Source organism: Ipomoea nil, unplaced genomic scaffold, assembly GCF_001879475.1.
Source record: "Ipomoea nil cultivar Tokyo-kokei standard unplaced genomic scaffold, Asagao_1.1 scaffold1956, whole genome shotgun sequence".
NCBI classification, from domain to species: domain Eukaryota; kingdom Viridiplantae; phylum Streptophyta; class Magnoliopsida; order Solanales; family Convolvulaceae; genus Ipomoea; species Ipomoea nil.
This window is the reverse complement of record NW_017618384.1, coordinates 350747-363818: the sequence shown is the minus strand read 5'-3', so window position 1 is coordinate 363818 and position 13072 is coordinate 350747. Positions and strand designations below refer to the sequence as shown.

Here is a 13072-nt window from a genome sequence, read left to right as displayed (position 1 = left end):
ACTCGTGCGACTTCTTTAAGCGTCTGATTTCTTCTTTCGGCTATGCCATTGTGTTATGAATTTACATTATAGAAATTATGAATCTACAGTATAGAAATTATGAATTAGAACCGTGCGCACCTTGCATGATGCACACGGTTGCACAACATAACGTTCCGATACTATACTCGAGGGCATTTCACTTAAAAAGAAAAAAAAAAACAAACAAAACTTGTGACGTTTTTTGAAAAAATAAAAATAAAAATTGTTAAAATACAATTATTATTCAAATTGCAAAATATGATTTTATAAATCCGAGTACTTATTTTTTATTTTGAAAAATACAAATCCAAATGATAACTTGGAAACAATTTTGAGTATGAATTATATTGTCTTGTCTACAATATCTGACGAAATCAACAAAAACAAGAAACAATAATATTGGTAAAAATAGAGGTAAAGAATGTAAGATTTACATGGTTCGGCAATGTGCTTACACCCACCAGAGTAAAAAAAGAATTAGTTCATAGCGATGGTGATACCTTAGGGATATAATTAATGTATTTCTAGGCATCTAATCGTTGTACAATGGGTCTTCCCAAATTGTTTCACTCCTATTGGACAAACTTATATTCCTAGTCCCTATATGAGACAAACTTAACAATATCTTCTCGAGCATGAATTGCGAAGCGGGATGAAGGAAATGATAAACAAATAATTCCATTACAGAAATCTTATGTAATTTGAGAAGATCAGCGCATGCTTTTATTGTAACTTTCTTGAAAATAAGTCAATAGGTAACGTAACCTTGAATTAGGTGGAATTTGAATATAATGTTCAATAAAAGAAACAGTGCAATTTTGTAAAAAAGATCGTGAGTACAGTAATGAAGAAAAGAAATACAATTAATTAATTTGACAGCGAGGAAAAACTAAATTGAAGAAATGGTTTTCAAAAAAAAAAATTATGAAATTTGGAGAAATGAATTGAAGCTAGTTCAAAGCACCGCAGACTTTCCTAATGATCCCATTTTGACGCGTGAGCGGCTGAATTTCAGACATTTTAATCATGGGTGATGCAAAATCTTCTTAGAATGCTCGAGAGCTCCTGGCGTACTCTGAAACAATACTGTCAGTTGCTCCACCGCTGAATAGAACTTGATCTGATTGAAGCAGACCTTTCTTTTGCAATAAGTTCTTATAGTAGTTGTTATCAAAGGAATTTGGGGTCACTAAATCAAGGGGTGCCAAATTCCCATTTTCGGTGTCGTTTGGACATTTGCGTCTTCTAGTGCTAGCAAAACCAACATCAATGTTAGTACGGTTGCCGTAAATTCTATCGCGAAATAGGAAGCATTGAGCTTGGCCGAGAGTGTGCGCACCAGACAAGGCAACCATGTCTCTTGTGTTAAGGCCTTTGCTAGCGAAGCTGGATATAAGTGTATCCAAATTTGCGAAAGGGCTGGGGAGATCTATGGTACGACTAGCTGTGGTTGAATCTCTTCTTCCCAGCTTCACTGTCCAAGAGTGACCTCCCACAGCAACAGTGGCATCACGTGCAGCCACCGACAATACATCAGCACAAGATACAATACCGGGACAAGCTTTCTCTAGCTCACGCTTGGCAGCCTCTATCACGTCGTAACCCATGGCAGAGGCATGGTTTGGCAACGCCGTCTTTTCGCTCTGAATGGTTTGTGACTCGTCCAGTAAGATGGAAGCGTCGCAAGCTTGAACAAAGTAGTCGTGGAAATGGAGACGAATCAAGGAAGCGGCCATGCGACGCTCACGGGACACGGTTTGCCTTACGGCAGTGCGAATGATGTTTAGAGCGTTAGGGCATGTGTTGTCGTAAAATGATGGGGATAGCTGCTGCTGCGCTTGGCATTGCGAGAAGGCGGAGAGCAGTAGTAGAAGCAAACATGATAAAGTTGTAGTATATAAATGAGAAGCCATATGTATATAGAGAAATGGCGCAGGGATTGTAGCTAGGTCTGATCTGAAAGATATGATTGGGTTGGTATGATGATTGAGAATGGGAAAGTGGAACGAAGTGTATATACTTGTTGCAGGGAGGCGGTGGCTATTGTTAAATATACTCCTAATCAGATAAGGAATGATAAAAGGAATATTATATTATATTATTCACAATAATATAGAGAGGGGCTAGGGAGAATAAATATTAATTCTAGTGTGAATATGATCAATAATAACTAATGTTTAGAAATTAAAATTGATGAATGTCATGAACGGAACAATCAAGTCATATACTCTAGGGTCCTTTCCCTGTGATCAGGCCGGGTTCACTTCTTCTCCGTCAATTAGTCTTTTCCCGGCCTTTTTATCATTTTTTCATCGACCATATATTCAATCTTATCTTTTTCGATTATTATATAATATATATTTCGACCTTTCGATTATTAAAGATGTACTTCCTTTTATGGTCCGTACAGCACTATGTGGACCATGATCCACACAATAATTTGTCCAAGTTTTATGTCACTTGATAATTATAAAGCTATATATTCAAGGTGGACACAGTTCTATATAGATAATTAATGAACTATATGTTCATAATTATAAAACTATATATTCATAAATTTTGAACTTCATATTCACAATTATTGAATCTCTATATTCATAATTATAGAACTATATGTTCATAATTGTGTTCACAACTCTATGTTCATAATTATAGACCTATATGTTCATCATTTTTGAACTATATATTCATAGTTATGAACAGTTTTGGATCTGTACGTGTCCACCTTGCAAGGTGGACACGGTTCCACAGCATAATTTGCCATTTATGAATATGTATATTATTAAGTTTATTTCATTAATTTCGCTGAAAAATATTTTAATCAGTAGCAGTGATCATTTAGAAAAAGTTTGTTAAAATACTCCCCTAATGGATTTAAGTCTTCATACATTCCAAATTGGATTGTATGATCAAAAAAAATTTGTAATTGGGAAAATTAGTTAATTAATTAGGTCCATTATTTTTGAAATTTTGGTATGTCGGCTAGTGAGGATGGTATCGAATGCATTCATTGTTTTGTTAGATTTTAAAAAATTCAAGAAAAAGAAATGGATTTAGATGCACGAAATTCGCACGTGTCTTACTTTTCCTTCATTTTTCTCTCTCTAACGGGGCCCAAAGCGTGTCCAAACATATGACCGCAAATGGTTAAACACATGACCGTTTAGAAAATTTGCGACGCAAAGAGTTGATATCTCGTTTGCTGTCTTCACGATTGCATTCCGCTCCTTGCAAAAATTGTCCATCTACGATGTTGTTTCCTCACTTTCACTCATTCATCTTTGATCTTTTATTTGTATATGCTTAAGAAAATTTTTATAATTGGGAAATTAGTTAATTAATTTGGTGATTTTGGTATGTCGGCTAGTGATGATGGTTTTGGATGCATTCATTGTTTTGTTTGATTTAAAAAAATTCTAGAAAAAATAAAACTAGATTTACTCGCCCTTTATATGCGTGGAACGCACATGTTTCTTGCTTTTCCTTCGTTTTTCTCCCTCTAACGGGATTGAGACCGTGAGACGATCTCACAAAAGTGTTTGCATTCCTTATGAAATAGAATTTATATTCATCTAAATTTTGTTTCCTCAATCAAGCATGTCCAAAAGGAACAGCATAATTTATCAAGATAATCCTAAGAATATAATAGTTATTTTCCATACAGTAACAATAACTCATCTTGTTATCTCTTTGGATACTATAGGCAAATTATGTTGTGCAACCGTGTGGACCATGCATGGTGCATACTGTTGCAAAACAACGCCGTTCCAAAATTTTTTTTAAAAAAATTCCATTTTTCATTGCCGTTAACGGCGTTAGGCGGTTTCCATTCGCATTCAAACATTCTTTTCTCTCTTCGCAATTGTACAGTTTAGAAATTATGAATCTATCATATTTAAATTATGAATCTACAGTGTTGAAATTATGAATCTACAGTATTTGATTTGTGAACATGTGATAGAGCTATATGTTCATAAGTTTATAAATATATGTTCATGATTATAGAGCTATATGTTCATAATTTTCGATGCTCATATTCCCAATTGTTGAACTCTGTATTCACAACTCACAGAACTATATGTTCATAATTTGATAACTATACAGTTTAGATATTATGAATCTACAGTTCGTAAAATATGAATCTGCAATATAGAAATTGTGAATCTTCTATATAGAAGTTATGAATCTCTTGTGTTTAAATTATTAATCTACGGTTTAGAAATTATGAATCTACAGTATAGATTTTATTAATTTACATTATAGAAATTATGAATCTACAGTATAGAAATTATGAAGTGGAACTGTGCGCACCTTGCATGGTGTTCACGGTTGCACAACATAACGTTCCGATACTATACTCGAGGGCATTTCACTTAAAAAGAAAAAAAAAATAAACAAACAAAACTTGTGTGACGTTTTTTGAAAAAAAAAAAAAAAATTGTTCAAATACAATTATTTTTCAAATTGCAAAATATGATTTTATAAATCCAAGTACTTATTTTTTATTTTGAAAATACAAATCCAAATGATAACTTGGAAACAATTTTGAGTATGAATTATATTGTCATGCCTATAATATCTGACGAAATCAACAAGAACAAGAAACAATAATATTGGTAAAAATAGAGGTAAAGAATGTAAGATTTACATGGTTCGGCAATGTGCTTACATCCACCAGAGTAAAAAAAGAATTAGTTCATAGCGATGGTGATCGTGGTGATACCTTAGGGATATAATTAATGTATTTAGGCATCTAATCGTTGTACAATGGGTTTGCCCAAATTGTTTCACTCCTATTGGACAAACTTATATTCCTAGTCCCTATATGAGACAAACTTAACAATATCTTCTCGAGCATGAATTGCGAAGCGGGATGAAGGAAATGTGTTAGGAACATTGTATTAGGATTTTGATGATACCAATGTAATGTAGAAAGTAGACCCCTAACTGTTAAGCTTTTTCGATCGCTACTTTCGTCCTAGACGAGAGTTGCCATAACTCCCATGTAATTCGTGTTAAGTTAGACAAACACACGAAAATGAGTTATGTCTAGTTGATAGGGTCTCCAAGACGAAAGAAGACACGAGGCAAGATGAACAGCAACAAGAATTAATGTGGAGTTGTCAACTACCTCGAAAGGACAGATTTGTTAAAGACGATTCTCTCCAAGCATTCTTTCTCTTCAACAACGAGAAGAATGTTTTGTCTGTCTGGTTTGACAACATCCTAGGAACATAAGGATCTCAACTTATGAGGACACGATTACCAAGGAGCATTAAATGAAGATGTACCATCTCCTGGAGCTAAAAGACAAAACCCTAATGCTCTCCTTACCTTCAACGGCTACATGGTACAACCTCATTAAAGGAGCATTTAATGCATGAAGCTCCCCGGTCCTTATCCACTGGATAAAAGGTTCGAAAATTTCATCTCTCTCCAACGGATGAATTTTCATCACCTATATAAACCCACCTTCATCAACCAAGAAGGTGCTGGTTCAACTTTCACTCGATCTATATACTTGCAAAAGCTCTTAAACGCTCTCAGTTCTCTCAAGCTTTTGTGAACCAGTGTTAAGGTGCTAAGATATTTGAAGAAGTTCATTGATCATCATCTTACACCTTAAGGAAGTCTTGCCATTTGTATGAAGAAATCATCTCACTCAATCAAGACTTCATCAAGTTGGAGAAATCAGAAATCATTTTCTACCAACCTCAACTTTGAAGAAGAAGTTGGTAGAGGCGGAGTAAACTCGAGGAGTTGAAAAACCTATGAAGGCTGTCCGGCTTAGTGATCAAGGAAGTCTTTGTGTAATTGTACTAACGAGTGATAGTGCAATCCTTCCATAAGTTGTGGAAGAAGAGTGGAGTAGGCAACGTTAGCTGAATCACTATAAAATCTCTTGTCTCTTTATCTCTTTACTTACGCATTTCATTTATGCATCATATTGTCCTTATCATCATTACCGAAAGTTCTCTTTTCAACGTAAACTCGTGCAAAACAAATAATCAAATCTGACATATCCGCTGCACCAAAACACCGAAAGGTGATTTTTGGGGTCAAACACGAAAATAGTCTATTCACCCCCCCCCCCCCCCCCTCTAGACTCTCACTACACTCTATCGGGACCAACAAGTGGTATCAGAGCCTAAAGGCTTTGCATTTACTGCCTGGTAGATCCCCTATCAAAATTCTGAAAAACTGCATATTTTTCAGCTTTGCACGAACATTTGCAAAATGGAAAAAGATCATGCTAACCGTTCTAAGCAGCACGTTTTCAGCCTTGCTAAATTTGATGACTGGAAGATAAGAATGCAGGCACTCCTCTGCTCCATACATGACGAAATGTGGGACGTCATAACAACTGGACGAATTACAGTTATGACGGTGAACACACAAGCGGCAGCTCAAGGAGCCGGTGCTGAGCAAATGATACCGAAGCCAAAAGATTCATATACCTCGGAAGAAAGGACAAGAGCAAACCTGGATAACGTAGCAAGAAATATCCTCTACAACTCCCTTGATGACTCCCTGTTCCCAAGAGTCCGAAAGTGCAAGAATGCCATGGAAATATGGAATGTTCTGATGGAACTAGGAGAAGGGGATGAGCAGGAGAAAGACAACAAACTGACTGTAGCAATGAAGAAGTTTGAAGATTTTAAAATGCTTCCAAACGAGACAATCATGGACATGGAGCTGAGATTCACCAGACTCATGGGAGATCTGACAGATCTCGGGAAGGAACTGGCTGAGAAAGAAAGGAATCTGAAGATCCTTCGTGGCCTACCAAAATCTTGGGAAATGAAGGTCATTGCAATGAGAGACAGTCGAGATATGAAAACAATGAGCACGGCCAAGATCTTTAGTGATCTCAAAGCATATGAATTCGAACATGAACCGAAAGATGCCGAAGAATCAGAAACAAGAAATGTCGCTCTCGTGGCAAACCAATCAGCATCAACATCTAACAGGTCGAAATTAAACTCTTGTGATTTTTTATCTGATGAACAATATGCACTATTTGTCAGGAAAATGAAAAGGTTCATGAGGAAGAATAACTTTCAAGACTCACACCGTTCGGGTCCCCGAAAGCAACACGAAAGTTCCCCTCAAACCTCAAAAGCAGAGACCTCAGACTCGCAATTGTTGTGCTACAATTGTCAAAAACCAGGGCACTTCAAGGCCAATTGTCCTCATCCAATAGTGAGCAAGCATCAAGATAGCAACACTGCCAAAGCCCATCCAAGGAGACTGGAGATAGATACAAAAGAAATGACAAGTCAGAATCATCAGGCTCTAGAAACGAGAGAAGAAGGAAGGCAATGGTAGTAAACGAGACCTCTGACACAGTTGTGGCCGAAAGTAGCTCCTCAAGCTCGAGTTCAAACGACGAAAGCACTGAAGAAGAAAAAGGACTACTATGCCTTTTCAGTCAGGAATCAGAAGATATGTGTCTTATGGCCGACGAAGATGAGGTAAACTCTCATTCATCGTTTTGTTATTCAGCTGAGTCAAGTTCTGTAGGGAGTCAAACCTCCAATGAATCAGTTACCGAAATGATGAGGAGATTCAAAGTGATCAATAGCACATACTCCAAACTTAAGGAGGAAAACTCTCAGCTCATGATTAGCTACAATGCGCTGAGGCAAGTTCGAATTGAGAACATTATGCTAGCCATTGCTAAGGAGCAACTTGAGAAAAATGTTCTCGCTCTGAAGGAGCAGTGCACAGCAAGAGAAAAGAGAGAGCAAGAATTGCTTGAAGTCTTGGACAAATTCAATAACTCATCCAATCTAATGGATCGAATGATGAATGACTCCAGACTGCCCGGGGAAAGAACCGGAATTGGTTTTGACCCCAGCTCCTCTTCACAAACCTGCTTGAACAAATCCACGAATGCATATTCACACGAAGGCTTTCAAGCTATATTTGTTCAAGGTCCAACCCAGATGTCTGAGCCAATGACGAAAGTTAACAACGATGCCATACCACAATCAACAAGCTTACCGAAAGGAAAGGCTGTACAACGAATTGTGGATCCTCGAAATGAAAAATCTTACAAAGGCAATCCTAGACAAAAATATGTCAAAAGGAATGGACCAAATGGAGATAGACAGAATCTACACCATAAGAAAGGTCAGCCTGCTAAGAATATTCAATCTAGGAAAAGGCCGAATGTTGACCAGAGGCAGTATCGTCCTAAAACAACACGAGAGAATCCAGATCAAGGAAACCCGGAAAATGGACGAACCAGACAACCCGAAAGATCCTTCATAAGATCTGGGTATGGCAATGGATGGACTGGGCCATCAGAAGAAGATTGGTATGATTACCCAGAACCTCTGTCTAAAGCAGAACTACAAAGGATACATCTGCGTAAACAAACCAATCATCTCAAGCATAATGAAAATTCTCCTCAGGAATATCTTCGTAAAAGATATAATGCTAAAGTCTTTGCCAGCATACATTATGATTATCGCACATCTAATGGGTATAGAGGACCAAAGATGAGTCGTGGACACTCTAGGTTGATGTGGGTTCCAAAGTTAACAGCTAACCCTCAAGGACCCGAAATTCAAGGGGTACCTAAAAATATATAATCTTTGTTGCAGGAAAAACAAGTCATATGGTATGTTGATAGTGGGTGCTCAAGACATATGACTGGTGATAAATCAATGTTGAGCAACTTCATAGAAGTAGATGGACATAAAGTCATCTTTGGAGGAGAAAACAGTGGCAGAACTCGTGGAAAAGGGGATATTATCAAAAAGGGAATAACAATACAAGATGTATCTTATGTTGAAGGACTGAAGTTCAATCTTCTAAGCACGAGTCAATTCTGTGACAAAGGATATAAAGTTGAATTTTCCAAGGACGAGTGTAAAATCGTTAACACGAAGGATGGCAAGACAGCCTTAACTGGTCAACGAAAGAAGAACATGTACGTAATATCTTTGATTTCTTCTAACACTAATGTTTGTTTTGTAGCCAAAAGCAATGCAGATCTTAATCATGAATGGCACAATAAACTTAGCCATCTAAACCTAAAGACAATTAGCAAGCTCGCCAAAAGAAATCTCGTGAGAGGACTGCCCAAAGCATCATACACGAAAGATAAAATATGTGAGGCATGTCAAAAGGGAAAACAATTCAAGTCATCCTTTAAGTCGAAAGATGTGGAGGCAAACTCTCGATCTCTAAGCCTTCTACATATGGATCTCTTTGGACCAGTTGATCCAGCAAGTTTAAGTGGAAGAAAGTATACTCTCGTTATAGTAGATGACTCCACGAGATATACTTGGGTAATTTTCTTAAAGAAGAAGAATGAGACAGAAACAGTTCTTTCAAATCTCTTAAGACAACTTCAAACAGAAAAAGAAGTCAAAATCATTCGGATAAGATCAGACCCGGGAACTGAATTTGTTAATAAGGTCATAAAAGAGTTCTGTGCACAAAATGGAATTTTTCATCAACTCTCGGCAGCACGAACCCCTCAGCAAAACGGAGTGGCCGAAAGGAAAAACAGAACCTTGAAAGAAGCTGCACGAACAATGATCTCGTATTCAGGCCTGCCAAAGAGATTTTGGGCTGAAGCTGTGAATACGGCATGCTACACACAAAACAGATCCCTGATCAACAAATCTCACAACAAAACACCATATGAGCTATGGAAAGGTAAAATACCTAGTATTGGTTATTTTCATGTCTTTGGTTGCAGGTGTTTCATACACAACAACGGAAGATCATTTAAGGGCCTTTGATGAAAGAGCTGATGAGGGACTGTTCATGGGATATTCCTCAGTAAGTAAAGCATTTAGAGTTCAAAATAAACGAACGATGGTAATTGAGGAATCCATCCATGTTAAGTTTGATGAACAATCTGAGAAGAATCCACCCGACATCAAAACATCAAACAATTCGAGTCAAAACAATCCTCAACATGTTGATGAAGAAATTTCAGACGAAGAAGATATACTATCGTCCTACATGAAATATCAGCTGAAGGTTTCAGAACCCGAACCTACAACTCAAGAAAAGGTCACAACTCAACAAAATGATCCTGCCATTACCACAACATTTGAAACAATGGTCTATATTGATCTACCATATATTCCTGAAATGGATGTTCAAAATCAACAAGATATATTCTAACCTGATCTTAGGTGGTTAAGAGATCACCCACCTGATCAAGTGATAGGAAATGTCCAAGAAGGTGTACGAACAAGGGCCTCCTTACACGAAAGCATGATGGCATGCTTCTTATCTCAAATGGAACCAAAATCCATAGAAGAAGCCCTAAGTGACCCTGACTGGGTAATAGCCATGCAAGAAGAACTACATCAGTTTGAACGTAATGAAGTATGGGAACTTATATCGAGACCAACCCATCAGAATGTCATAGGAACAAATGGGTCTTCAGGAACAAAATGAGTGAAGATGGGCTCATTGTTAGGAACAAAGCTCGTCTTGTTGCTAAGGGGTACTGCCAAGAAGAAGGAATTGATTTTGATGAAACCTTCACCCCCGTAGCAAGACTGGAGGCCATACGAATATTTCTGGCCTTTGCAGCTCATAAAAACTTCAAAGTCTATCAAATGGATGTCAAGAGTACTTTCTTAAATGGACTTCTTGAATAAGAAGTATATGTTGAGCAACCACCTGGCTTTGCAATCAATAATGAGCACGAAAAGGTTTACCATCTCAAAAAGGCTCTTTATGGACTAAAACAAGCTCCACGAGCTTGGTATGATACACTCTCACACTTTCTCATAAACTGTGGATTTATGAAAGGAGCCGTGGATAAAACACTCTTTCATATCAAAGGCAATGATCACATTATTCTTGTACAAATCTATGTTGATGACATTATTTTCGGGAGCACGAACCTTGCGTTATGTGAAAAGTTCTCAACACTCATGCAAGGCAAGTTTGAAATGAGCATGATGGGAGAACTCAACTACTTTCTGGGATTGCAAGTAAAGGAATGCTCAGATGGAATCTTTATAAGTCAAGCTAAATACACTAAGGATTTAATTCAAAAATTTGGCGTTGATGGGAAAACATCTGTTAAAATTCCTATGAGCACATCTCTTAGAATGGATATTGACAATGAAGGAAAAGATGTGGATCAGAAAAACTTTCGTGGCATAATTGGATCTCTCCTATATCTGACAGCAAGCAGACCTGACATTTCGTTTGCTGTTGGTGTATGTGCAAGATTTCAAGCGAAACCAAAAGAAAGTCACTTGAGTGCAACCAAAAAGATCTTGAGATACCTTAAAGGGACGCAAAGCGTTGGTCTTTGGTACCCGAAAGAAGGATCTTTCGATCTTGTTGGCTATTCAGATGCCGACTTTGCAGGATGCCGAATCGATAGAAAAAACACCCCAGGAACCTGCCAGTTCCTAGGGGGAAAACTCGTGTCATGGTTTAGCAAGAAACAACATTCTATTGCTACTAGTACAGCTGAAGCCAAATACATAGCAGCTGGAAGCTGTTGTGCTCAAATTTTGTGGATGTCACATCAATTGAAAGATTATGGTATTAATGCACGAGAAGTGAGCATTAAATGTGATAACACAAGTGCAATTGCCATCACACATAATCCCGTCCTTCACTCACGAACTAAGCATATTGATATCAAATATCATTTTATTCGTGATCATGTCGAGAGGAAAGACATATCTCTTGAGTATGTTAACACTGATGATCAACTTGCGGACATACTCACGAAACCTTTAAGTGAAGCAAGATTCTCCTCTCTAAGGCATGAAATAGGAATGATTGAGATGACATAAAGCAGTGAGAATCAAATCTACAAAGATTCTCATTCTCGATATTCAAAAGATTTGATCTATCCTCACACGCAAAGACCTCTACAAATAAGGTATACAACGTAATCAAACCTTCATAACTAACAAAAATTCTAGTGTTTGTATTTATGTGTGCAGATATGAGTACAGGAAGCGAAAGAACAATCACTGAGGCACAAGAAGGGAAAAGCGAAATCCTTAATGATCCACTTGTGACCGAGCAAGAGTTTAACCAATTTCTTGAACACTCTCAAAACATACAGAGTATTCTCCGTGACCCAACGGAAAATGAATCAAGAGAGTCATTCCACTCTGTTGGCAACCCTATAGGGTATATCAAGGAAGACAGTGTGCTGGAACGAAGTGTCAGTTTTGACTACTCACCCTCGAGCACTCCTCCCAAGATGTCATCCCCTCTCAAATCTACCGCAAGCAGCAAGAAAAAGAAGGCATAAATGACACTGTTAGGCCACAGTGATAAGTTGTGATGTTGTTATCTTCAAAATGATGCGCTTCTCTAATAAACAACTTTATCTTTTCATATATTTATGATAGCATGACAAACACGAAAACGTGAATCAGTATCTAAAATATTTTAACAAGTTTTACATGCTAACATTGTTCCTATAAATTGATTTCTCTCCTCACAAGTTTCACTCACACTCAGCCTCTAGAAAAAGAAAAGCTTGCAGGCATGGATAAGGGTAAAGAGAAAATAGATGAAGCTGAGATTCGAGCCATCCATCATCTTCAAGAAGCAGGCAAATTGACAAGTGCCACAATAACAAAGATAGTAGAAGATGGTGACAAAGTCCACGTAACGTTCACCATGCCAAACTACGCCTCTCCAAAAGATGAAGCCGAAAGAAGGGCCATTCGCCTAAAACAAAATCTCCAGAAAGCAAGTTTGCCCAATGCTACAATTATCAAGCTGGAGGAAGATGGTGAAAGGGTCAATGTGATATACTCCATGCCGAACACAGCAAATCCTAAGGAAAAGGAGGCACTGGACAACATTGTCAATGAATCTAGGGTGAAAAAGGCATATTACTTGGAACAAGCCAACCGACTTGCCAACGAAAGGATAATGATGCTGAAGAGCGCTAACAAGCACTCAACAAATCCACCCAACTTTCGTTGGTACCCTATCCCTGAAGTTCCACAACAAAGTGATCAATCCTACGAGGACTTCACCTTGGTTCACTCTCAGTCGCCTATCAACCCGAACATGCCTACCC

At 37.8% G+C, this 13072-nt stretch overlaps 2 protein-coding genes across 2 annotated transcripts; one reads left to right on the top strand and one right to left on the bottom strand.

Annotated features, from left to right (window-relative positions):
• Positions 1-1067: 1067 nt before the first annotated feature.
• LOC109146981 (lignin-forming anionic peroxidase-like) lies at positions 1068-1934 on the bottom strand. The gene has a single exon (XM_019294629.1). It carries the CDS (start codon positions 1932-1934, stop codon positions 1068-1070), a length of 867 nt encoding a protein of 288 aa, XP_019150174.1.
• A 4324-nt stretch (positions 1935-6258) lies between these two features.
• On the top strand, positions 6259-10173 carry LOC109146979. The gene is made up of 5 exons (XM_019294628.1): positions 6259-6992; positions 7050-7346; positions 7454-7744; positions 8675-8943; positions 9740-10173. Exons 1-5 carry the CDS (start codon positions 6259-6261, stop codon positions 10171-10173), a joined length of 2025 nt encoding a protein of 674 aa, XP_019150173.1.
• Positions 10174-13072: the final 2899 nt, after the last annotated feature.

Excerpts from the sequence above, each read along its gene's own strand:
- LOC109146981 (XM_019294629.1), bottom strand. The coding sequence starts at position 1,934 with ATGGCTTCTCATTTATATACTACAACTTTATCATGTTTGCTTCTACTA.
- LOC109146979 (XM_019294628.1), top strand. The coding sequence starts at position 6,259 with ATGGAAAAAGATCATGCTAACCGTTCTAAGCAGCACGTTTTCAGCCTT. Across the intron at positions 6,993-7,049 it reads TCAGCATCAACATCTAACAG|GAAAATGAAAAGGTTCATGA; the intron begins GTCGAAATTAAA and ends ACTATTTGTCAG. Across the intron at positions 7,347-7,453 it reads AGAGAAGAAGGAAGGCAATG|TCAGGAATCAGAAGATATGT; the intron begins GTAGTAAACGAG and ends ATGCCTTTTCAG.